At 40.1% G+C, this 25,157-nt stretch overlaps 1 protein-coding gene across 1 annotated transcript; it reads right to left on the bottom strand.

Annotated features, from left to right (window-relative positions):
* LOC106082242 (uncharacterized) lies at positions 1 to 20,051 on the bottom strand. Its single transcript, XM_013244633.2, has 2 exons — positions 19,595 to 20,051; positions 1 to 767 (listed from the first exon to the last, which is right to left on the bottom strand). The coding sequence occupies exons 1-2, from the start codon at positions 20,049 to 20,051 to the stop codon at positions 334 to 336; spliced, it is 891 nt and encodes a 296-aa protein (XP_013100087.2). The 3' UTR covers positions 1 to 333.
* Between the last annotated feature and the right edge of the window lie 5,106 nt (positions 20,052 to 25,157).

Genomic DNA, 25,157 nt, shown 5'->3' with positions numbered 1-25,157 from the left:
GAGAAGTCAATAGCACCGTTTTCTCAAACATGGATTATAATTTGTGATAGCCATAACATGTAAAATCGCTTAAGTAATGCCCCAGCATTGGCTATCACCATGACAAATTTTAACCCAATTTTTAAGAATACCACTTTGAGAAGTTTAGATTGTGTTTGTGAGCTCTACATTTTGCGAGTCGTTTTTTTTATGTCTGTATCTATTGTGAAAATATTAAATTATCTATAAGATAATTTAGTTTTTCATTTGGAACAAAGCACTAGCTGATAACTGTCTACTTTTACACCTTGCGGTGTCTACTACTTTTTGAATCTCCTCACTTGCCTCCTGCATTTATAACTTGTGATCCGTTGCTGATGCCGTTTGTTGTTGTTGTTGTTGGTGATGTAATGACTGTTGTTGTTGTTGTTGTTGCTGCTGTTCCTGCAGTTGTTTGGTATAACTTCGATAGGCCAATTCCTGAGCTTCATTTAGGGAACGTCTATCCCAGCCGCCACCACCACCTCCACCGCCCGAGGACCAACCGCCGCCGCCACCACCACCTCCTCCTCCCGATGACCATCCGGAACTGCCGCCCGATTTACCACCTCCCGACAAGAGTTTCTTTAGACCCATAATGCCTGCCAGCAGCAGTGCTATCTTAGATATGATCAATGCTTTGCCGGCCAGTATATACAGCATACCCATGGCAATGGGTATCATGCCCATCATTTTCATGGCCAATCCCATCATCATCATGCCCATCATTTTCTTCATTTTGCCACGACCTGTAAATGAGAAAAAAACAAAATATTCACATCAATAAAAAATTGTCAGGGTTAACAAAAAGGGGAAAGTATGAGCATTTTTTAATTATTTGTCACACAAAGAGATGCATTTTTGTTTGTTTTATACCCTCCACCAAAGGACGGGGGTATAGTAATTTTGTCATTCTGTTTGTAACTACTCGAAATATTCGTCTGAGACCCCATAGAGTATATATATTCTTGATCGTCATGACATTCTAAGTCGACCTAGTCATGTCCGTCCATCCGTCCTAGCCATGTCCTCCAAAAGCACGCTAAGTTTTGTAGCAGTAAAGCTAGCCGCTTGAAATTTTACACAAATTCTTCTTATTAGTGTAGTTCGGTTGGGATTGTTAATGGGCCATATCGGTCCATGTTTTTGATATAGCTGCCATATAAACCGATCTTGGGTCTTGACTTCTTGTGCCTCTAGAGGGCGCAATTCTTATTCGATTTGAATGAAATTTTGCACGACGTGTTTCGCTATGACTTCCAACAACTGTGCCAAGTATGGTTCAAACCGGTACATAACCTGATATAGCTGCCATATAAACCGATCTTGGGTCTTGACTTCTTGAGTCTCTAGAGGGCGCAATTCTTATCCGATTGGAATGAAGGTTTGCACGACGTGCTTCCGTGTGATATCCAATAACTGTACCAAATATGGTTTAAATCGGATGATAACCTGATATAGCTGCTATATAAACTGATCTTGGGTCTTGACTTGTTTAGCCTCTAGAGGGCGCAATTCTTATCCGATTGGAATGAAATTTCGCACGACGTGGTTCGTTATGATATCCAACAACTGTGTCAAGTATCGTTCAAATCGGTCTATAACCTGATACAGCTGCCATACAAACCGATCTTGGGTCTTGACTTCTTGAGCCTCCAGAGGGCGCAATTCTTATCCGATTGGAATGAAGTTTTGCACGACGTGGTTTGTTATGATATCCAACAACTGTTCCGAATAAGATTAAAATCGGTTCATAACCTCATATAGCTGCCATATAAACCGATCTGGAATCTTGACTTCTTGAGCCACTAGATGGCGCAATTCTTATCCGATTGGAATGAAATTTTGTACGATATATTTCCGTGTGATATCCAATAACTGTACCAAGTATGGTTTAAATCGGTCAATAACCGGATATAGCTACCATATAACCCGATCTTGAAACTTGAGCCTATAGAGGGCGCAATTCTTATTCGATTGGAATGCAATTTTGCAGGAAGAATTTTGTTATGATATCCAACAACTGTGCCAAGTATGGTTTAAATCGGATGATAACCTGATATAGCTGGTATATAAACTGATCTTGGGTCTTGACTTCTTGAGCCTCTAGAGGGCGCAACTCTTATCCGATTTGCCTGAAATTTTGTACGACGGATCCTGTCATGACCATCAACATACGTGTTTATTATGGTCTGAATCGGTCTATAGCCTGATACAGCTCTCATATAAATCGATCTCTTTATTGTACTTCTTGAGCCCCCAAAGGGCGCAATTCTTATCCGAACAGGCTGACATTTTACACAGGTCTCCAACATATAATTTAATTGTGGTCCGAACCGCTCTAATAGCAGAGCAAATTTTTTCTTTTATCCTTTTTTTTCGCCTTAGAAGAGATGCCTGGAAAAGAACTCGACAAATGCGATCCATGGTGGAGGGTATATAAGATTCGGCCCGGCCGAACTTAGCACGCTTTTACTTGTTTTTCGTTTGTATTGGTTTTTTATACAGTGTACTTTTAAATGAAACCATTGTTTATGTAGCACTCACATTCCAATTCAACTTGAATATTAAGTTTATGTATAAAGAACTTTTTTTTTTTTGGAAATAAAGGCAATTTTTTAGTACCAGATGTTATTCACTTCATAACTTGATATTGAATACAGTTTTATTGAGGACAAGATGTTTTTTTGGTATTTGCATAACAGCAAACAATGTTTTTTATAGGTAACATCACTGCTGTAGTACAGGTATAAGAATCACTTTCCGATTTGAGTTAGCTCTGTCCATCTGTCTGTCTTTCCATGTTAATTTATGTACATAGAGAAGGTTGCAATTTTCATTCGATTGTCTTCATATTTTGCACTGGTTTATTGAAAATAGAAGAAATCGTTTCAGATTTGGATATAGTTTCCATATACAGTCGAAACCATATAACTGTAATACACTTTAGTTAAAAATCTCGCTTAAGTGAAAGTCGATGCAAAGAACCATTCATTTTTGGTGTTATTCAAAGCAATTGAATCCGCTTAAGTGAAAATCGCTTAACTGAAAATACCTCTAAACTGAAAAAGTTTTTACAATCCAAATTTCATTCTAATATGAAGCTAAAATCGCATAACTGAAAAAGTTATTTCTATGGGAAACTATCCGCATTTTTAAAAATTCGCGTAACCAATAAAATTCGTAGGGACATATTTTAATATATCGCTTATGATTGTTTATGGCTTTTAAAGTGTTCCACCGAGCATGACTCTTTCTCAACTCAAGTTATTTCATACACTTCTCCTTATCCACTTATACTTATATCGCTTAACTGGAAATTAATTTCTTTTATCCGAACTATGCTTAATCGAAAATTACGAATAAGTGATGTATTCTGAGCGTTTAACATATCCAGTTTTGACTGTGTTCATACTAGCACACCCTCGGTCGCTTCGCTAATATTGAAGCTATTTAAGAGTAGCCAAATCGGATTAGTGCGCCCTCTAGAGGCTCAAAAAGTCAAGACCCAAGATCGGTTTATATGGCAGCTATATCAAAACGTGGACCGAATTGGCCCATTTACAATCCCACCCGACCTACACTAATAAAAAGTATTTGTGCATAATTTCAAGCGCCTAGCTTAACTCCTTCGAAAGTTAGTGTGCTTTCGACAGACAGACGGACGGACAGATGGGCATGGCTAGATCGACTTAGAATGTAATGACGACCAAGAACATATATACTTTATGTGTTCTTAGACGCATATTTCGAGGTTTTACAAACAGAATGACGAAATTAGTATACCCCCATCCTATGGTGGAGGGTATAAAAATGTCAAAGGGCCTAAAACAACTCACTGTCCCAAATTTCAGGGAAATCGGTCACAAAAATGCGCCTTTTATGGGCCCAGACCTTACATTGAGAGATCGGACTATATAGCAGCTGGATACAAATCTGGATCGATCTGGGCCAAATTGAAAAAATAAGTCGAAGGGCTAAATACAATGTTCAACAAAATCGGACATTAAATATGAGTATTATGAGCCCAATACCTTAAATCGAGTAATCGGTCTATATCCTAATCTGGACCGATCTGGGCAGTCTTCAAGAAAGATATCTAGGGCCTAACGCAACTTACTATCCCAAATTTCAGCGAAATCGGTTAATAAGAGCGCCTTTCATGGGGCCAAGATCTTAAATCGAAAGATCGGTCTATATGGCAGCTATATCCAAATCTGGACCGATCTGGGCCGAGAAGAAAAATGTATAGCGCATAACGCAACTAACTGTCCCAAATTTTGGCAAAAGCGGAAAAATGCGCCTTTTATGGGCCCAGACTTTAACTGAGAGACTCGTTCTACATGGCAGCTGGATACAAATCTGGACCGATCTGGGTCAAATTAAAAAAACAAAAATGTCAAATAGCCTAACACAATTCGCTGTCTCATATGTCAACGAAATCTGACAAAAAAATGCGCCTTTTATGGGCCCAAACCTTAAATTGAGAGATCGGACTATATGGCAGCTATATCCCAATCTTGACCGATCTGGGCCACATTGAAAAATATCTCGAAGGACCAAACACGACTCACTGTTCCAAATTTCAGACAAAAATCTGACATTCAATGCGCCTTTTATGGGTCCAACACCTTAAATTGAAGGAGGATGTCGAGTGGCCTTACACAACTCACTGTCTTAAATTTCAGCAAAATCGAAATAAATGTGACATTATTGGGCCTAAGACCTTAAATCGGCAGTTTGGTCTACATGTGGTCTATATCATGATATAGTAGTAGTAGTAGTATTTGTTTCTGGAAAAAAAGTATAAAAGTGAAAGCGTATGCTGAAGTTGTGGCATTTGCGGTTACTGGAAATTTTCCCAGCACTCTAAGAGATAAACTAAGAGAAGCTCTACATGAAACAGCAAGGGTGCTACCAAAAGAAGTCTAGGTATAAATCTGTGCAAGACAAAAGTAGTTATTTTCAGCAGGAGATACAAGTTGCCTACAGTGGAACCTGTCTTCTTGGGTGGATAGAATGTTCCATTTACAGAAAACGCAAAATACTTGGGTGTTTTGCTGGACAGGAGATTATACTTCAAATCCGACATTTGGGAAATGGCAAGAAAGGCTATAACTGTAAAAGAGCCATTGGGGAAAGACCGCGTGTCATGCATTGGGTATAAACTGCAGTTGTAAGACCTATAATGCTATATGGTGTTTTAGACTGGTGGACGACGCTTCAAAAGTCCACCTACTGTTCAATACTCAACCGCGTCCAAAGGATGTCTTGTTTGTGCGCAATAACCGCACTGAGGACGACACCATCTAAGGCTAGACAAATTGCTGTGACCACCACTGTGAGGCTAAAGGAGCTTGCTATTTGATCATGTGGCCGCTAAGGACACTGATACAATGTTTGATGTTCCAGGCAGTGTGGTTTACACCTGCCTGATCCGCTTTTTGTTACAAGTACAATACCACTATAACTGATAGATCCGATTGGAACTACAATACGATGTCCCTGGTAATAGAAGTTATATAGACTTATATACGGATGGTTTTAAACTAGATGACAAGGTGGGCTTTGGGGTGTACTCTTAAGATCTAGAACTGGTTATATCGAAAAGTTTATCGGACCACTGCATTGTGTCTGGAGCAGAGATCCTTGCAATTAAGTAGGTTGTGGAATGGCTATGACATAATGGCATTACGACGATTGGTATAAATATCTTCTCGGACAGCCATTAAATCCCTGAATAATGTTTTTCTGTGGAGGCCACCGTAGCGCAGAGCTTAGCATGTCCGCCTATGACGCTGAACGCCTGGTTTCGAATACTGGCGATACCATCAGGAAGAATTGTCAGCGGTGGTTTTCCCCTCCTCATGCTGGCAACATTTGTGAGGTACTATGCCATGTAAAACTTCTCACCAAAGATGTGTCGCCTTGCGGCACGCCGTTCGGACTCGGCTATAAAAAGGAGGCCCCTTATCATTGAGCTTAAACTTGAATCGGACTGCACTCATTGATAGGTGAGAAGTTTGCAGCTGTTCCTTAGAGGAATGTTCATGGGCAAAATTTGTAGTAGTAATGTTTTTCCCTGAATGATTCCCCTGATCTGGGTGCCGGGCCACAGAGGTATCTAAGGGAATTGAAAAGCGGATGAGCTTGCGGGACTAGGAACTACCTTGCACATTCCAGGGAAACTGGTATGGCTCCAACGACGTGTAAGCTAAGTTTTCAGGACCAGGCCCGAAGGACAACGAATGATAGATGGTCACAAAGAGGGGGCTGGGAGCATTCCAAAACTTCGAGGCCTAATCTAGACTTGAAGAGGTCTACCGCTTTGCTGTCACTGGCTAGAACAGACGTCTCAATCATTGTGTCCGTCGTGACAGGTCGGAAAAATGCTGACAAACTAAAGGTTGTCAGTAATGACTTTTGCCGAATCTGTATGAGGGCGTCGAGGACTACAGAGTAGCTTCGGTGTGTGTGTCCCGCACTGGCATTCAAAAGGAATTTTACTTTAATTTCTTTTTTTTTATTTAATTTCTTTGAGAGCTTTTCTGATTTAGCGGATGTGAACATTAGCAAGTTGTTGGGCTTTTTTAAAGCGATCTGAATGGTTCAATGGTAAGGACTAGAAGTCGTCTTCCTTCTACTGTTCCTTTGGTATAACAATGAACGAAAACATCTAAGTGAGTCTGATGGCAGACTGCCACTTAATCCTAACCTACCCTAACCTTACCTAGTATAGCGACTTAAAAGATGATGAGTTTTTGGATCCTTGGAAAAACTCGTTGTCCTTTGAAAACATCTTTAATATTTGGTAATTTATCTCTGCGCAGATTTGAGTCGCATATTGTTTCCATTTACATGTTTTTATCCTCAAATGTAAACCAACGATACAATTTAGTGTCAATTTTAGGTTGCGGATGTTCAAATGCTGTTTTTAATTGCTTCGTTTCTTAAAAACCTTGGGCCCAAAATTTTCTGCTATGTTAGCAAAACAAGTAAAAGCGTGCTAAGTTAGGTCGGGCCGAATCTTTTACACTCTCCACTATGGATCATATTTGTCAAGTACTTTGTACGGTATTTCCATTTAGGCAAACAAAGGATAATGGATAAGAATTGCTATGCTGTATCAAGTTATGGATCGAAACGGGCCATACTTGGTTTGGATATTAGAGACCATAGTAGAAGTCCTTGTGCAAAAACATGCAAACCGGAGAAGAACTGCGCACTCTAGGGATTCGAGAAATGAAATGCGGAGATCGGTTTATATGGGAGCTATATCAGGTTATGGGCAGAGTCAGACCATATTTGCACGTTCAACATGGTCATTGGAGAAGTTGTTGTGGAAAATCTTAGTCGAATTAGACAAGAACTGCGCCCTTTAAGGGTTCAAGAAGTGCAATCAGGAGATCGGTTTATATGGAAGCAATATCAGCTTTTAAGTCCATACTTGGCATGTATATTGGGTCACAAGAGAAGTCACTGTGCAAAATTTCAGCTAAATCGGATAAGATTTGGCTGATTTTTAGAGGCTCGATAAGTATAGAACTCTGCGAAGTTTCAGCTAAGTCGGATAAGATTTGGCTGTAAATTTTAGAAGCTCGATAAGTTTAATCGGGACATGGGTTTATAAGGGGAGCTATATCAGCTTTTAAAAAGATTCAGACCTTGCATGGCATGTATTGGGTTGCCCAAAAAGTAATTGCGGATTTTTCATATTTTTTCACAGCTTGCGACTCTGTAATTGCATTCTTTCTTCTGTCAGTTATCAGCTGTTACTTTTAGTTTGCTTTAGAAAAAAAAGTGTAAAAAAAGTATATTTGATTAAAGTTCATTCTAAGTTTTATTAAAAATGCATTTACTTTCTTTTAAAAAATCCGCAATTACTTTTTGGGCAACCCAATATATTGGAGGTCGCAAGAGAAGTCACTCTGCGAAAGTTCATCTAAATCGGATAAGATTTGGCTGTAAATTTTAGAGGCTCGATAACTATAATTGGGATAAGGGTTTATATGGTAGCTATATCAGGTTTTGAATCGATTCGGACCATCTGTTGAATGTCATAGAAATCGTCACAGTACTCAATTTCACTAAAAACGGATGAAAATAGCGTTCTCTAGAGGCTCGAGAGATCGGTTTATATGGGAGCTATATCAGTTAATGGACCGATTTGGACCTTGCTTGGCACACTTGTCCTAACACGACGCGATAGGCAAAATTTTAGCCAAATCGAACGGTTTCCAGGGGCTCAAGATCTCATGAGGATAACTTTATTCATTAGACCGTGATTTCGACAGACGGACGGACATGGCTAGATCGACTTAAACCGCCATTAGACGAATTTTTCAAGGCGTTGCAAATCGAATAATGAAATTAGTATACCCCCATCCAATGGTGGAAGGTATATAAATGAAGTAATATTTGTTTTATCAATGGGGCTGCTTGTGATTGTCTATGTAATCGGCTTAAGTTGTTTGTGTTAACTTGTTCGACAAATGCTAATCATTGCTACCGTCATTTTTCGAAGATTTCTAAACTTCTTCATGCGCTTTACCCTTTTTTGCTACAACTTACAGCTCGATTAATTTATTTGTTTACATATTCTCGCAATTGCTTATTCCTTTTCCTAATACATTTTTCTTCGCAAAAGTTTTTGTCCAAATCTCACCTCCAAACAAAGTGAGTTCACAGATTTATTGCATTTGATAAATGCCATTGTTTTTTATTCCATCCCATTTCAGTTGAAATTGTCATAAAATATTGGCTTTCATTCGCTGAAAGCTTAACGTCATCATTTGTTTGTGGACGCCAACTGGAGCGATTTTCTTTTCGTATTGAGATATGCTACCACTATCGTTTGGTGTGTATGTGTGTGTGTGTGTGCGTACATTGGCAAATGTGGTACCATTTTAAATGCAGTTGCTTTATGTGACCATTTGGATTGTCCTACGTTTCAATTTAAGGTTTATGGGTCAATTTCGTGGTACGCCAGCGAACTGAGAAATGGTCAACAAAACTTTAAAGCCACAGCACATAAAACCACCAACAGAGTCAACCCATTAAGAGACTCGTAAAGAGTGTCACAAAAAACAAAGAAAAAAAAAAGAAAATAAAAAAAACATTGCTTTGACCGGCTTAAATTTGTTTCACTACTTTGTGAGCTGGGATTTGTACCCCCATTGTGGTGTTTTTTTCCTTTTGGTAACAAAAAATGTTTGCAGAAAATTCCCATGGTAATTGACAAAGGCTGTGTATGAGGGCATTCTTTGAGATTTAACCGAAAAAAAAGTTGCAACTCCACAAGGAAATATGAAAATTAAAATTTAAATACAACCTTTGTACTTCGAAACTTGTTTATAAACTTTATGATGGTTTAATAATTCCAACAAAACACCAGGGAAAGTAAAAAACTTCTTTATATACTTTGTCGTTTTTTTTTTTTTTTCGTAGAGAACCAGCTTAGATGGTGTGCCAAGTGTTTAAAATGCAAAGTTACGGGCCATTTAGAAAGGTATTATGGCCAAAGACAAACTTTTTGGGTTTGGAATGTTGGTTTCTGTTCGCATGTCTCTGGGCAATGAAAAAAAAAGTTTGTTTTTCTTTAAAATTTCTTCTTTTCTCCACAGATGTTTGGCCAAAATACATGTGGAGACCTCTTGGGCTCTCAATATGATTTGTAAAATTGTTGAATTAGTGAAGAGATTCTTACGAAAAGAATGAGCGAAAAACTTGTGCCAAGATAATTGATAACTGCTTTAGGTCAGTGTTTCTTATCACCATGTATTTGCAAACAAAAAGGGCTTGAATATCCTGCATTAATAAACCAAAGAAGTTTATTTGGGAAATTGGTCTTTATGCATTTATGGAAAGATTTTACATTACGCTCCAATGTAGACCCCTTCAATGGTCGCTGACTTAAAATCAGGACATCTTTGCTTTCTAGAGTGTCTCAAAACACAAAAACTTTTCTTTTGAAACGCATACCCTCAATTTTTTACCCTCTATGACATTTTAAGTCGATCTAGCCATGTCTGTCCGTCCGTCCGTTCATCCGTCCGTCCATCCGTCCGTCCATCCGTCCGTCCATCCGTCCGTCCATCCGTCCGTCCATCCGTCCGTCCATCCGTCCGTCCATCCGTCCGTCTGTCCGTCCCTCCATTTATGGAAAGATTTTACATTACGGTTCAATGTAGACCTTTCAATGGTCGCTGACTTAAAATCAGGACATCTTTGCTTACGAGAGTGTCCTAAAGCACAAAAACTTTTTTTTTAACGCATACCCTCAATTTTTATATCCTTCATGACATTTTAAGTCGATCTAGCCATGTCCGTCCGTCTGTCCGTCCGTCCATGCGTCTGTCCATCCGTCCGTCTGTCCGTCCGTCTGTCCCTCTATCCGTCTGTCCGGCCGTCTGTCTGTCCGGCTGTCTGTCTGTCCGTCCGTCTGTCTGACCGTCCGTCCGTCCGCATATAAACCGATCTTGGGCCTAGACTTCTTGAACCTCTAGAGGGCGCAATTCCTATCCGATTTGGCACAAATTTTGCAAGACGTGTTTCTTTCCGACATCCAATAACTGCGCTAAGTATGGTTGAACTCGGTTCATAACCTGATGTAGCTGCTTTATAAACCTATATGGGATCTTGACTTCTTGAGCCTCTAGAGGGCGCTATTATAAACCGATCTCCCTATTTTATTTCTTGATCCCCTAAACAGCGCAATATTTATTTGAATTGGCTGAAATTTTACACAATGACTTCTACTATGGTCTTCAATATTCAGTGATTTTTTTTATGACCTTTAACATACTTGTCGAATATGGTCTATAGCCTGATACAGCTCCCCTATAAACCGATCTCCCTATTTTACTTCTTGAGCCCCTAGAGGGAGTAATTCTTATGCGATTTGGCTAAAATTTCGAACATACCATAAACATACATGCAAAGAATGGCCCAAAATGATATAAAATCTGATATGGCCCCCATATAAACCGACCCCTGATTTTAATTCTTGAGTCTATAGAGGGCTTAATTCTTATACAATTTGGAATTTTGAAATTTTACACAATTGCATCTACTATGGTCTCCTACATCCAAGCCAAGTATGGCCCGAATCATTTCATAACCTGATATAGCTCAAATAGCATTTCTTATCCTCTATGCTTTGTTTGCCTAAAAAGAGACACCGAACAAATAACTTGACAAATGCGATCCATGGTGGAGGGTATATAAGATTCGGTCCGGTCCAACTATGACCGCTTTTACTTGCATTTCCATTATTGGTCAAATGGAAATCCGTATGTGCTTCATAAATCAACACTTCATCCACAAAAAATAACTGTTTGGTGCGGTTTGCATGCCGGCGGCGTCATTGGACCATACTTCTTCGTCGACGATGTCAAACGTCACGTTACCGTGAATGGACAACGCTACCGCACTATTTTCGCTGATTATTTTTGGCCCAAATTGTAAGATATAGACCAGGGTGAGATGTGGTTTTAACAGGACGGTGCCACAAGCCACGTGGGATGTTAAAAAAGACTTTAAGTTCGACCGGGACGTAGTTTGGATACCCACCACCTCGAATATATATATTAACCACATCTCACCATAGTAGGTTTTAGTGGCAGTCTGCCATCAGACTCACTTAGACGTTTTCGTCCATTGTGATACCACAGGGACAGAAGAAGAAGATGCCTTCTAGTTCCTACCGTTGAACTATCCAGATCACTTTAAAAAGCCCAACAACTTGCGAAGGTTCATATCCGCTAAATCAGACAGGTTTTCATAGAAATAAGAATCTAAAGTGGAACTTCTTCTGACTACCAGTGCGGGACACACACACAGAAGGGGTTCGATGTCCTCACAGCTTCTGCAAAAGTCGTTCCTGGCAACCTTCAGTCTGTCTGCGTGTTTTCCGATTAGACAGTGACCTGTCATGACGGACACAATGACTTAAGCGGCAGACTTCTTCATGTCTAGATTAGGCCACATAGTTTTGGAATGCTCGCAGCCCCCTCTTTATGACCATCTATCATTCGTTGTCCTTCGGGCCTGGTCCTGAAAACTTAGCTTACACGTCGCTAGAGGTATACCAATTTCCCTGGAATGTGTTAGGTAGTTCCTAGTCTCGCAAGCTCATCATTCCCTGGGATATCTCTGTGGCCCGGCACCCAGATCAGGTGAATTTTGAACTGTTCAGCGGTTTTTGTGCTCAGAAAAACATTATTCAAGGATTTAATGGTTGCCTGGTTGTCTGAGAAGATATTTATGCCAGTCGTCGTTATGCCAATCGTCGTTATCTTAGTCATTCCACCACTTCCTTAATTGCCAGGATCTCCGCTTGATACACATTGCAGTGGTCAGGTAACCTTTTCGATTTGACCAGTTCTAGATCTTTAGAGTACACCCCAAAGCCCACCTGGTCGTTTAGTTTGGAACCATCCGTATAGAAGTCTATGTAACTTCTGTTACCAGGGATATCGTAATCGGTTCTATCAGGAATAGTGGTACAGTACTTTTTATCAAAAAGCTGCTCAGGTAGGGTGTAATCCACACTGCCAGGAACATGGGATATTGTACCAACACAGTGTCAGTAACCGCCACATGACCAATGAGAAAGCTCGCTTAGCCTCACGGCCTCTAGCGACAATGACCAGAGGCATTAGGTGTAGCAATAAATTCAGTGCATCAGATGGTGTCGTCCTAAGTACGGTTGTGATGCACAAGCAAGCCATCCTTTGGATCCGGTTGAGTATTGAACAGTAGGTGGACTTTTGAATCGCCGTCCACCCAACCACAACACCATATAGCATTATAGGTCTGACAACTGCAGTATATACGCCATGCATGACACGCGTTCTCAACCCCCAACTGGCACTACTGCAGGTGTATAGGGCAAGAGTTGCCTTTCTTGCCCTTTCTAAAATCTTGGGTTTGAATTTCAATTTCCTGTCCAACCAAAGGAAAATTTTTTTACTTTATTTCGCTTAAATTTGACACTGTGATTGGCTTTTGACCACTCGACACACGTGGTCAGATGAAACAATATTCGAATATAGCACTGTAATATACCAACCTCCCGACTAGGCTTCTTGACCTCATAAGAGCAACAATTTGAATAAGATTTCGTTAAGATTGTGAACCATGAGTTGTGCTAGACGCCTTTAAACCTGTGTGCGTATAAGACCATATTTGGATATGACTGCCCTTTTTGGTATATTTTCCACGAGTTTTGATGGCACATAGATTAGAGGCCACCGTATCGCAGAGGTTAGCATGTCGGCCTATGACACTGAACACCTGGGTTCGAATCCTGGCGAGACCATCAGAAAAAAATGTTCAGCGCTGGTTATCCCCTCCTAATGCTGGCAACATTTGTGACACCTTCTCTCCAAAGAGGTGTCGCACTGCAGCCGCCCTTCGTACTCGGCTATAAAAAGGAGGCCCCTTACCATAGAGCTGAAATATGAATTGGACTGCACTCATTGATATGTGAGAAGTTTGCCCCTGTTCCTTAGTAGAATGTTCATGGGCAAAATTTGTGTTTGTATAGATAAGATATTGGCCATAATGGTCGACATCCAAAGTTCGATACAGCCAAGCTTTATAAATTTTTACTTATTTCATGTTTCCCCACGTTCTTGGTAAGTATGGTCCAAATCGGACCATATCCAAATTTGGCTGAAATTTTGTCATACTCTAGGTCCAAAGGAATGGTTCAAATTATTGGGTTGCCCAAAAAGTAATTGCGGATTTTTCATATAGTCGGCGTTGACAAATTTTTTCACAGCTTGTGACTCTGTAATTGCATTCTTTCTTCTGTCAGTTATCAGCTGTTACTTTTAGCTTGCTTTAGAAAAAAAGTGTAAAAAAAGTATATTTGATCAAAGTTCATTCTAATTTGTATTAAAAATGCATTTACTTTCTTTTAAAAAATCCGCAATTACTTTTTGGGCAACCCAATAGTTCATAACCTGATATAGTTTCCATATAAAACAATCTGCCGATTTGTTTCCTACGGCCTCAAGAAACTTAAATTTTTGGCTGATTTGTCAGATGTGTTGTACCCTTCAACTAAGTAAACTTTTGTAAATCTTAGGCAGATTTTATGGTGGTGGGCTCCCAAACTTGAAGGCTTGTCAGTAAACTTTTTTTCTATTAATTTTTTCATTGCCACAAAACAATTTTCGAGGTATTGCATTTGAAATATAATTCATCTGCATTTAGATATTATTTTGCCTATTTTCTTTAAATGATTTAAAGATTGCCATACAGCCAAAAATTCTTCTGAAGCCAAATGCCTCCGGAACCAACACAATTCAAATAGAGACTTTATGATTTTTGGAAAAACTCGTGCTGTGACAAGTATTTTAATATTTAATCAATTTGAATTGAAATCCACATTTCAGCAACACAAAATATTTCTATGAAACAGGTTTTCATTAACGTCTCTTCAATTTTGCATATAAACAGAATTCAATGAATTCTTTTGAAATAATTTCTTAATTGAAATTTGAAATATTTCAAGGTAAAAAAGACAAAACCAAACAATTTCTCGAAAACTAGTTCAAATTTTTTGTCTCATTTACACCAGAACATAGCTTGAAAATTTTATGTGCATTCTACTGACACTGGGTGCCTTGATTGGCAAGCACACGATCACCCTTCTACACACTTTTCCCATTTCATCCACCCATAAACAAAATTTCTAGCTTCCCACAAATGGTGGGTAATTGTGTCAAAAGCTTGATTTTAATTATTATTTAACACAGTTTCAGTCACGTGAAATGTTAGCGCTGCCGGCAAGACAAACAATTTATTGTCTCAACTTCATAATATCTCCATATACATTTGAGCCAAGCATCAGCCTCTTTCTTGTCCATTAAACTTTGGGAACATGCAATCTTCTCACTAGGTAAATCCAAAGAATATTGTTAATCTAGTTGGTATTTGCTCTCCTACTTCTTAACTTTATTAATTCGTGGTAGAGGTAAACAATGGAATATTGTATCACAGTGGGATGGAATATATTAAAGCCTAATACAATTTTAAAGAATTTCTTTGTCGTCTTTAAATATTTTAAATATTTTTTTAAATATTCTTCGATGATGCCTGGAGTTGATGGACACCAAATAACGGTTAAGAGTGACCTTAAGTTGGGAAAGTTCAGTTCAATCTCGTAGGAGAAAATGAAGAACCGGTCAATAGCAACGCGATAGGCGTAGAAGTGGTATCGGTGAAAACCCACAACTTTGGTACAGGCACATGCTCCTGTATTGACAAAGAGGCAAAGGTAAAAAATGGTATTGGTTTGCTTAGGATATGGAAAGAACACGACGGCAACTAGGATTTAAACGACCTTTGGCGTCTAGACAAAATAAGTTCAGCGCAGCAGTAATAAGATTGAAAATCAACAAGGCAGCAAAAACCGATGGGTTACCAGCTGAATTATTTCTGACATAAGGCTTTCCTTCTGGAGGGATAAAAAAGGAAATCTGGGACTACCTTCATATAATGTGCTTAAAATATGCAAAAAACGTATTTCCAAGCTGCTTGTATCTGGTAGTGGCGGTGCACAGTGGGATGGAATCGAAAAAAAAACTTATAAAAAAAAATATGGCATTTGAGAACGAATAGATCTCCATCTTTCTATTACTCTTTGAAATTCCAAATTTTTGGAGCTGAAAAGTTATCGAGATTATGTGCAAACTTTCGAGACCCTATGAGGTCGGGATACTCTTGGCAGGCAATTATACAGTTTAAAAGCCAAAAAAATGTGAAAAAGTGAATTTTTTGGTTAAAAAAAAAATATGTTCGTTGATAAGTCTTAATTTTTCTTTTGTAAAGAGAACATATTATAAATGCTTTTTAACTGAAGTTGGGATAAGATGTGTCAATTTAAACGGATGCAAAATGTCCTCTCAAAATAAGTTTTCTTTTTTTTAATTGGAAAAACTCCTCGAGTTCTTAAAATGCGGAGTCCAGAATACTTGCAAAAAAACTATAGCACCAAACAATATTTGTAGCCTCCACAGTCAAAAAATTCCGATTTTGAAATCATCTTTGCCGAAATGGTTGTGTTGGGGCTGTTTGTAAAAGAGTGTGGAATGTTTTTTTTTTTTGGTTTTGTAAGGACATTTTTATCTGCATCGCGACCTTACCGACCTGGTTGCTGTTGCCCTGGCGGTCAGTTTACTGTCGTTAAAGATATTAACACTCGATGTCCTCGTGTTATGGTCAGGTAGTCGCAAAAGATATCTTAGTCCCTGAGTCTCAATATGGACCCACAGGACCACTCTGTTCTCTGTCCATGTGGCATTAACTTCCAGACGGCAATACCAGAGTTCAGTCAACCCAAGACGGAACTCTGGTATTGCTGGCATCCTGCCTCGCACTCAACCTCAAGTGTCAGGCATAGAATCGGAAACCTCTTCCATTTCTTTCTGGTTTTATATCGTCGCCTCGATTTACCACCATGGTATTCTGGTATGCTCTTCTATCCATTCCCCATCGTCTTTAGCCTCAAAGCCGTAGTGGCTTAATCTGAATGTCTATGAGTCGAAGTCCAGTACCCTAGTGGGCTTGGTCCTCAACGCCTCGCCTATGCCAAGACAAAATGTTCGCTGAACCTGAACCTCTCAAACTACTCAAGCGTAAGTAAGTAGTGATCCATTCTGGCTGCTGTACAGGCAGTAGACTTTCATCGGATTCAGGCCCCATTTCGCCCCGTCTACATTCATAGTGCCCAACATCTGTCTTGGTACGCCCCTGAATGTGAATGTAATTTAATTTCCTGTTTAAGATCTTTCTCAAGTATTTGATCTTGTCAGATATCGAAATCGTTCCATTCAGGAAACGTGATGCGTCAAATTGGCCCACCTTCATCTTCCACGTGAACAGGCAGATTTCAGTCTACTCTGGGTTAACATTGAGACCCCTAGGTCTAGCCCAGTCGTATGCCATCTCCAAGACCCTTTCGGCCTGTCTGCATAGCTGATTCTCATCCTTAACCCTAAGAAGTATTATGGCATCGTCTGTGTTGCAGACGGGTTCAAATCCCACCTAAGTCAGCATCCGTAAAAGGTTACATACGGTGGTCACCTAAAGGAGTGGCGATAAAATATCCCCCTGTCGCATGCCCTGTGACACTTCTCCATTATATTTATGTCGTAGGACCCATAATTTATCCACCTGTTTCTTAGCATATAGTTTATCAAGTCTCTATGGACCCGGTCCACCCGGTAGTGATCTAAAGATTGGATCAGTGTGTCGATACGACCATCCGGTGGAGGTTTATCTAGGTGACCTCAATCATTGGTCCCCCAGTAAATGGGCATCTTCGGAGTGGGCCATATTCACATCGTCTGCTCCCTGTTCCTAAGGCTTCATTGAGTTTCCCGTCACTCCACTGCCTGATGTTTCAATATTAGGATCTTTGCCTATCCTAGTCATCCCTCCCTTTTCGGTTACCTTCGGGTCCCTTTTTGTTAGGTTGTATGGAGTTTCCAGTCTCTGCACTGCCTGATATTTTTATGCTGGGATCCTAGTCTTCCAAATCTTGAGTAAATGGGCTTCTTGTGGGTTCATCGTCGGCTCCCTGTTCTTTAGACAGCATTGAATTTCGCGTCCCTACAACGTCTAATGTTTAATATTAGAATATTTGCTTATCCTTGTCTTCCAAATATCAAGAATGTCGGTGGTGGTCTTGTCGTCACCTGCCACTATGCGGCCTGATGACTCAATATGAGGATCCTTGTCTTCCCAATCTATCCTAGTTTTCCCAATCTTTCCTAATTTTCCCAATCTTGAAGAAGACAGTCTTGCCCTCGTAGAACCCTACGTTTTTACTCTTTGCCAAACTTGTCACAGAGGCTTGATCATGCCCACCACAAGAGAATTCCTCCTTTCTCTCCTCCCTGTGGAAGTCCTACCATTTCAGGTTGTTATGGTGGTAGGACGTTCCCTAGACTGTTGGTTCCGAATGTTTATGTCAGATTCTTGGTCTACTCCTAAATACCCTTCATTTGAGCTCCATTTTTCCATAGTCGGCAAACTTGACCGGTTGGGGGGATGTTTTGGTGGATGGGGGGGCCACACAAGGACTTGGCTTTGAAAATATATATCGGATTCGTGTTCTACTCTAAAATACCTCTTGTTTGAGCCTCATATTGCAATGGTCAGCAAATACTTCCTATTTGGATGGTGCTATGGGGGTGGGGTGGCCGCATAGACACTTTTCCCAAACATTGATATCAGATTCGTCCTTTACTTCCTTTCATTTGAGCCCCATATTGCTTTGGTCGCAAATTTATCTTCTTTGGGGGATGTTCTCGGGGATGAGCGGCCCTTCATACACTTGGTTCCACATGTGGATATCAGATTCCTGTTCTACACTCAAATACCTTTTATTTGAGCCCCATACTGCCATGGTCAGTGAATAGGTGTTTGAGGGGTGTTTTGGGGAAGGGGTGGACCCGTAGAAACTTTGTCCCAAATTTGAATATCAGATTCGTATTTTATTCGCAAATTTCATTTGAGTTTTTGGGGGTTGGGGAAGTCTCCAAACACTTGGTCCGAAAATTGGATATCAAATTCTTTTTCTAATCTTAAATACCTTTAATTCAGCCCTATTTTGCCATGGTCAGTAAATAAGTCCTGTTTGGGGGGTGTTTTGGGGTAGGGGTGGACCCCCGGAAACTTTGTCCCAAACTTAGATATTAGTTTCGTATTTTACTCGCAATTGCCATATTGCCATGGTCGGTAAATATGTCAGATTTAGGGGTGTTTTGGGGGTTGGGGTGGTCCCCCAAATACTTGGCCCCACAATTGGATATCAGATACGTTTTCCAATCCTTAATACCTTTCATTTGAGTTCCATATTGTCGTGATTGGTCTAAATATATGTTTGGTAGGTTTTGGGGTGGGGCGCCCACACTAGGTACCCCATCCGAAATTTGGATACCAAATTTTTGTTTGTAGGTTACTATAAAAGAGCGTAAAAAATTTGCTTAAATCGCACCACCCATCTCCAAGATCTGGCGTTTGTGAAAATTAGGATAAGGGGGAGGGTCCGCTCCCCCTTCAGATATCAGAAAATGTAGTATTCTTTTTTTCACCCCGGGATCATTATGCACCATTAGTGAAAATGTCAAGAAAATTCGTTCAGCGTCTATAAGGAACACACAAACAAACCTACGAACAAACACAAATTGATTTTTATATATAAGAATAAAACCTCAGAACCTCCATAGAAATTATTCCCAGCTTTTAACTTATAGACCTTTTCATGACGAAATTAACTCGAATTTATGTAATTTCTTAAAATTTTGACATTTCATTTGATAATAATATTGTATTGAGTTAACTGCAAGATTGATCTGGTATTAGGATAGTTTTGATAGTTCACCAAGACATTTTGTCCTTTATTCTTGTCTTGGCTTTTTCTAATTCACTACATCACAAATAGAAATTTGGTGTTATTTAACCATGCATACTCCTAGCAGTTTTTTTGCGACAATAAAACATGTCTCATTTTCTTGCCATTATTTTTAAATCCACATTCTGTGCAACTTCAACTCACCTTCTTCTAGTCCACGGCCAATTTCATCCGATGATATTTTGGGAAAGCTAACTTGCAGAGTATGTCCATTGAAGAATAGGCTCAGACGGTCTATCAACATATTGGTTAATTTTGTATCACGATCTTCACCCGAACGCGACAACGTAGATTCCAAATCATTTTCACTGAGCGAGGGTCTCACCAAAGGTACCCCCACACTTGGAGTCATGCGCACGACCTTAATGCCATCGGCCACAGTAATAGAGTCAATGTAGGATATCCGATCTATAAAGGATATAGCCTTTTTCTTAAGACATGGCACAAAACCACCATCGGCGCGCGTACATTCGTCGTAGACACGAAGTATGGTACGAGCTCCGGCATTTTGCATAGAGTTGGGTGAGGAGATATTCTCAGTGCTGGCACTTATATGCATGGGTAGACAACACAGCAAGGATAACCACAAGAGAAACACCATTCTTTTTTTGTTGCATACGTTAAATGTCTTTTTATGAATCACCATGGTTGTGTTTATACAGTTTTTTTTTTTTTTTAATTTGGTTTTTCTTGTATTTCTAAGCACTTTGTGAAGGTTAATGTTTTGGGTTTTTGTTTTATATTTTTTTAAATTTTTTTAATCCTCCAGTTGTTTGATGTAATCCTTGTGTTTAGTTCATTTGGTAAGCACAACCACTGATTTCTCTCCTTATTAACCTTAGTTTTTGATTTCTTTATTTTTCCTTTGGGATGTGCTCACTTTAGATTCTGTTATTAAACTAACGCCGTTTGCATTTGCTGTCCATACCTTATATACGAGCACCGATTAAGCCTAGGCTGCTAAGGCTATCTTCTTACCATTGATAATAGCTTTGGCTAAGCAATTTTGTTTTGTTTTGATCTCTCATTCGTTAAACCTCCGCTTGTGGTTGCTTTCTTTGGTAGCTTAAGAGTTTTGTTTGTAGTGGTGTAGCAGTTTTGGCGCTTAAATTTTTTAGGCTCACTCTCTCTCCACAATGTTACCAACAAACCTTGGCCTTGTCTATTGTTGAACATGGGAATTGGCCAAAGCTTCGAACTTGTGCGTTCATTTTAGGTTGTTTGGTTGTATGGCTCTCAATTGTTGCAGATGTTCATGAAAATTTTTGATAGATCAGGGGAGTAGTAGTTTAGCGCACTCTCATTCCATTGTTGCCACCAAGAAATGTAGATTTCTGTAAGCAAATTATTTTGCAAAAGAGGATGCAGATATTAATCTGCCCCATGTCATTATGGACATACACCTAGGTCAGTAATCGGCTTGTTGTGCGCTCTAAAAACTATAAAGTAACCTCTAAAAAGAAAAGTTTGAGTTAAGGAATTCCGTGCGACTAACAAAATCCTTAATTGTTTTCAATACCACTCCCCTAAGTTGGTTCATATCTGGTATTGTGTCGGTATCTGTTAGACGCGAAAGCGGGGCAATGACAAAGGAAATGCTCCAACGTCTCATAATCTTCCCCGCTCGCCCTACTCATGCTATCACTTGCCGCACTGATTTTACATATAACTGCTCAAAATTTCTGCGATATTGAATAAGAATTAAGCCTTCAATGAAAGGTTTTCTGTATTAAAATGCGGAAAATCGAGAGATTACCATATAAACAGATCTCCCTATGTGACTTCTTGAGTCCTTACATGCCACAATTTTTGTCCGATTTTGCTGAAATTTTGTATGCAGTGTTTTGTTGCGACTTTTAACAACTGTGCCAATTACAGTCCAAATCAGTCTATAACCTGATATAGCTCCTATATAAACCGGTCTATCGATCATTCCTGTTCGGTTCCTTACTTTACTTTAATTGGCTATGACAGAATATTTGTTCCACTAGCCGAACATAGAATAGCATTCCAAGCCCCTCGATCTTCTGCGCTCATTCTAAAATCTGTGACACCAAGTTTCGAGGTGTTCCCTACAACTTGATCTTTCCGTCGGGCTTTTGGTCTTCCCGGTTTGCGTGTACCACCGTGTTTGCCTTCAAAAGACTTCTTTGCTGGAGCTTCTTCATCCATTCTGACAACATGACCTAGCCAACGCAGCCGTTGTATTTTGATGCGTGTAACTATGCTATCGTCGTCATACAGCTCATACAGCTCGTGGTTCATACGTCGCCTATATTCTCCATTAACGCAAACTGGTCCATATAGTTTACGAAGAATCTCTCTCTCAAATACTCCAAGTATTGCCTCATTTGCTTTCACAAGTAGCCATGCTTCAGAACCATATAACAATACGTGTATTATCAGAGTCTTGAATAGTGTAATCTTCATCCGTCGAGAGGTGGCCTTGTTTCTAAACTGCTTACTTAGTCCAAAGAAGCATCTGTTTGCCAGTATTATTCTTCGCTTTGTCTCAAAACTGGTGTCATTCGTTTCGGTTATGACGGTGTCAAGGTAGATAAAGTTATTGACTGTCTCAAAATTGAGGTTCCCAACTTTCTCCATTTTCTTTATCTGCTCGGTTGTACAAGGCGTATTGGGAGTTGAAACCATCCATTTCGTCTTATCTCCATTTACTGCCAGACCCATTTTCACTGACTCTCTTTCGATTCTTTCAAAGGTTGCAGTTACTACTTCCGGTGACCGACCTATGATATCGATGTCGTCGGCATAGGCGAGTAGCATGTGTTCTCTTGTGATTAGTAGTGTGCCATATCTATTCACATCTCGTATAATCTTCTCCAACAGGTTAGTAAAGAGATCACACGATAGGCTGTCTCCTTGTCTGAAACCTCGTTTGGTATTAAATGGTTCGTAGAGATTCTTTCCTATTCTTACTGAGGAACGCGTATCAGCAAGTGTCATCCTGCATAGTCCTATTAATTTTGCAGGGATACCAAACTCAGACATGGCTTGAAATACCTTTGAACGTATAGTGCTATCGAAAGCGGCTTTGTAGTCATCGAAATGATGGTAGGTGTTGATTTGTCCTTCTCGAGTCTTTTCCAGGATTTGGCGCAGTGTGAATATCTGGTCAGCGTAAATATTCTTGATCAGCGTAAAAATCTAAGACGATCTAGACATGTCCGTTCGTCTGTATGTTGAAATCACTCACGCACAGATTCTTTTCTTGTCCATAAGCAGGTTAAGTTCGAAGATAGGCTATATCGGACTATATCTTGTCATAGCCCCAATATAGACCGTTCCGCCGATTTAGGGTCTTAGGCCCATAGAAGCCACAATTATTATCCGATTATCCGACCGATCGGCCGATTTGAGACCTTAGGCCCACAAAGGCCACATTTATTTCCCGATTTTGCTGAAAATATTCTGAAACTTGGCCCAAATCGGTCCAGATTCGGATATAGCTGCCATATGGACCGATCCGCCGATTTAGGGTCTTAGGCCAAAAAGCCACTCTTATTATCCGATTTCGCTGAAATTTGCGGCAGTGAGTTGTGTTAGACCCTTCGACAGCCCTTTTTAATTTGGCCCAGATCGGTCCAGATTTGGATATAGCTGCCATAATGACCGATCTCTCGAATTAAGGTTTTGGGGCCATAAAAAGCGCGTGTATTGTCCGATTTCGCCGAAATTTGGGACAGTGAGTTAGGTTAGGCCCCTCGACATACCTCTGCAATATGGCACAGTTCGGTTCAGATTTGGATATAGTTTCCATATAGACCGATGTCTCGACATAAAGTTTTGTGGCCATAAAAGGCGCATTTATTTTCCGATGTTGCCGAAATTTGGAACAGTGAGTTGTGTTAGGCTCCTCGACATACTTCTTTAAATTTGGCCCAGATCGGTCCAGATTTGGAAATAGCTGCCATATAGACCGATCTCTCGATTTAAGGTTTTGGGGCCACAAAAGGCGCATTTATTTTCCGATGTTGCCGAAATTTGGAACAGTGAGTTGTGTTTGGCCCAAATCGGTCCAGATTTTGATATGACTGCCATATAGACTGATATCTCGATTTAAAGACTTGGCCCCATAATAGACGCATTTACATTTCTATTTCAATGAATTTTGACACAGTAACTTATGTTAGGCTTTTCGACATCCGTGTCGTATATGGTTCAGATCGGTTAATTTTTTGGTTATATCTACTTAAAAGACATATTTTGTAATACACAATTGAACAATGACTTTTACTTATAAGTAATTGGTCCAAATCGGAACATATTTCGATATAGCTGCTACGTGGCATAAAATATGCATTTTTTACCGGATTTTGACGAAAGGTGGTTTACATATATACGCGAGGTGGTGGGTATCTAAAGTTCGGCCCGGGCGAACATAACATCTTTTTACTTGTTTTTGTTTATTCTGGAAGGCAAACGCCGGATAACCATACTCAGATGTGCCTTTTCCATTGACAACAGACTATCTATGTTCGATTTCGAGCGTTCGTCTCGCAGAAGGTTTGTTTGTTCACATCCGGATGAATTGCATTCTAGTGATTTAACGATATATCCTTATAACGCTCCTGAATTCCATGGAAAATGTTCGATAGTGGTGGGTATACATCCAATATTGACAAAAGAGCAAGGCTTGCACCCGATCTCGCAAGCATGTCCGCCTTCTCAGTTTCTATGATTTATGATCATGAAGCCAGACTATGATTCCTCTGCAGACAATTTAAGGCCTCTCAACATCAACCCAAGACTTTAGATCTTATACTCGTGCCAACTAAAGACTTCAATGCTGCTTGACTATGGCTGTAGATAGTGACATTAGATCGATCTATACCTCTGGATAGCACAATCTCTGCCGCCCTAGTTATCGCAAAGACCTCTGCCTGGAAAATGCTGCAGTCATCACGCATTCCTAATATATAGTCGGCGCTCTACTACTTCCGTCACTACTTGTCCGTCTGCAGTTCTTTCAATGTGCTGTCCAGTATACAGGTATGGCTAACTGGAGTTTTCCTAAGCAGGTCAAGCTGTAATAGTCTTAACAGAGTCCTCTCTGGCGACGACTTCCCATGATAACCTCTAGGGACATTGTCGCAGTAGTGTCGAAAGCATAAAGTGCTTTTGAATTTGGTTATATATATTTTATTTGCTTGGTGGAATCTTGAAGTTAGATGGAAGCACGATCGCTGGGGTGCTTGGTGGGTCTGTTTGCGAGCGGGCACACTCTACTTCACGATTAGGCTCGGGGATTCGGCTACTGGTAGGTGATACGGAGGCACACCCTAATAATTAATCACGCAGAGTAATTGCTCAGTGGTTGACCCCAATACACGGGTGGCTGGGGCCAACACTAATATACGTTACAGTTCGGGTGTCCGTCAGCTTCATTCAAAAAGACTTGGGCAAGATAATTTCAATTGTCCAAGCATAGAAGACATTGACTAAAATATCAACAGGATTACGACTGCACTGGGGGGGTCCTTCGAAGATAGTTGTCCCCTTCGGGAAAGGGTATTCAGCCCAAGAAAAACCCTGGATGACCGGGGAGATTCGCAATATTGGGAAAGAGGTCCGGAGACTTTTTAACAGAGCACATCATAAAAAAGCGGAAATTTATTGGGATGAGTATTACACACGGCTCAAGGAATACAGTAAGATTACCAAAGCGGCAAAACATGAATCCTGAAAG

This window comes from Stomoxys calcitrans, chromosome 2, assembly GCF_963082655.1.
Source record: "Stomoxys calcitrans chromosome 2, idStoCalc2.1, whole genome shotgun sequence".
Taxonomy (NCBI): domain Eukaryota; kingdom Metazoa; phylum Arthropoda; class Insecta; order Diptera; family Muscidae; genus Stomoxys; species Stomoxys calcitrans.
Note: the sequence above shows the minus strand (reverse complement) of the source record. Positions and strands in the feature narration are given on the sequence as shown.

Bases quoted from the DNA above. Each gene is read 5' to 3' on its own strand.
- LOC106082242 (XM_013244633.2), bottom strand. From the start codon at position 20,051: ATGGTGTTTCTCTTGTGGTTATCCTTGCTGTGTTGTCTACCCATGCAT. The intron at 768-19,594 runs GTGAGTTGAAGT...TCTCATTTACAG, and splicing joins TGGCCGTGGACTAGAAGAAG to GTCGTGGCAAAATGAAGAAA.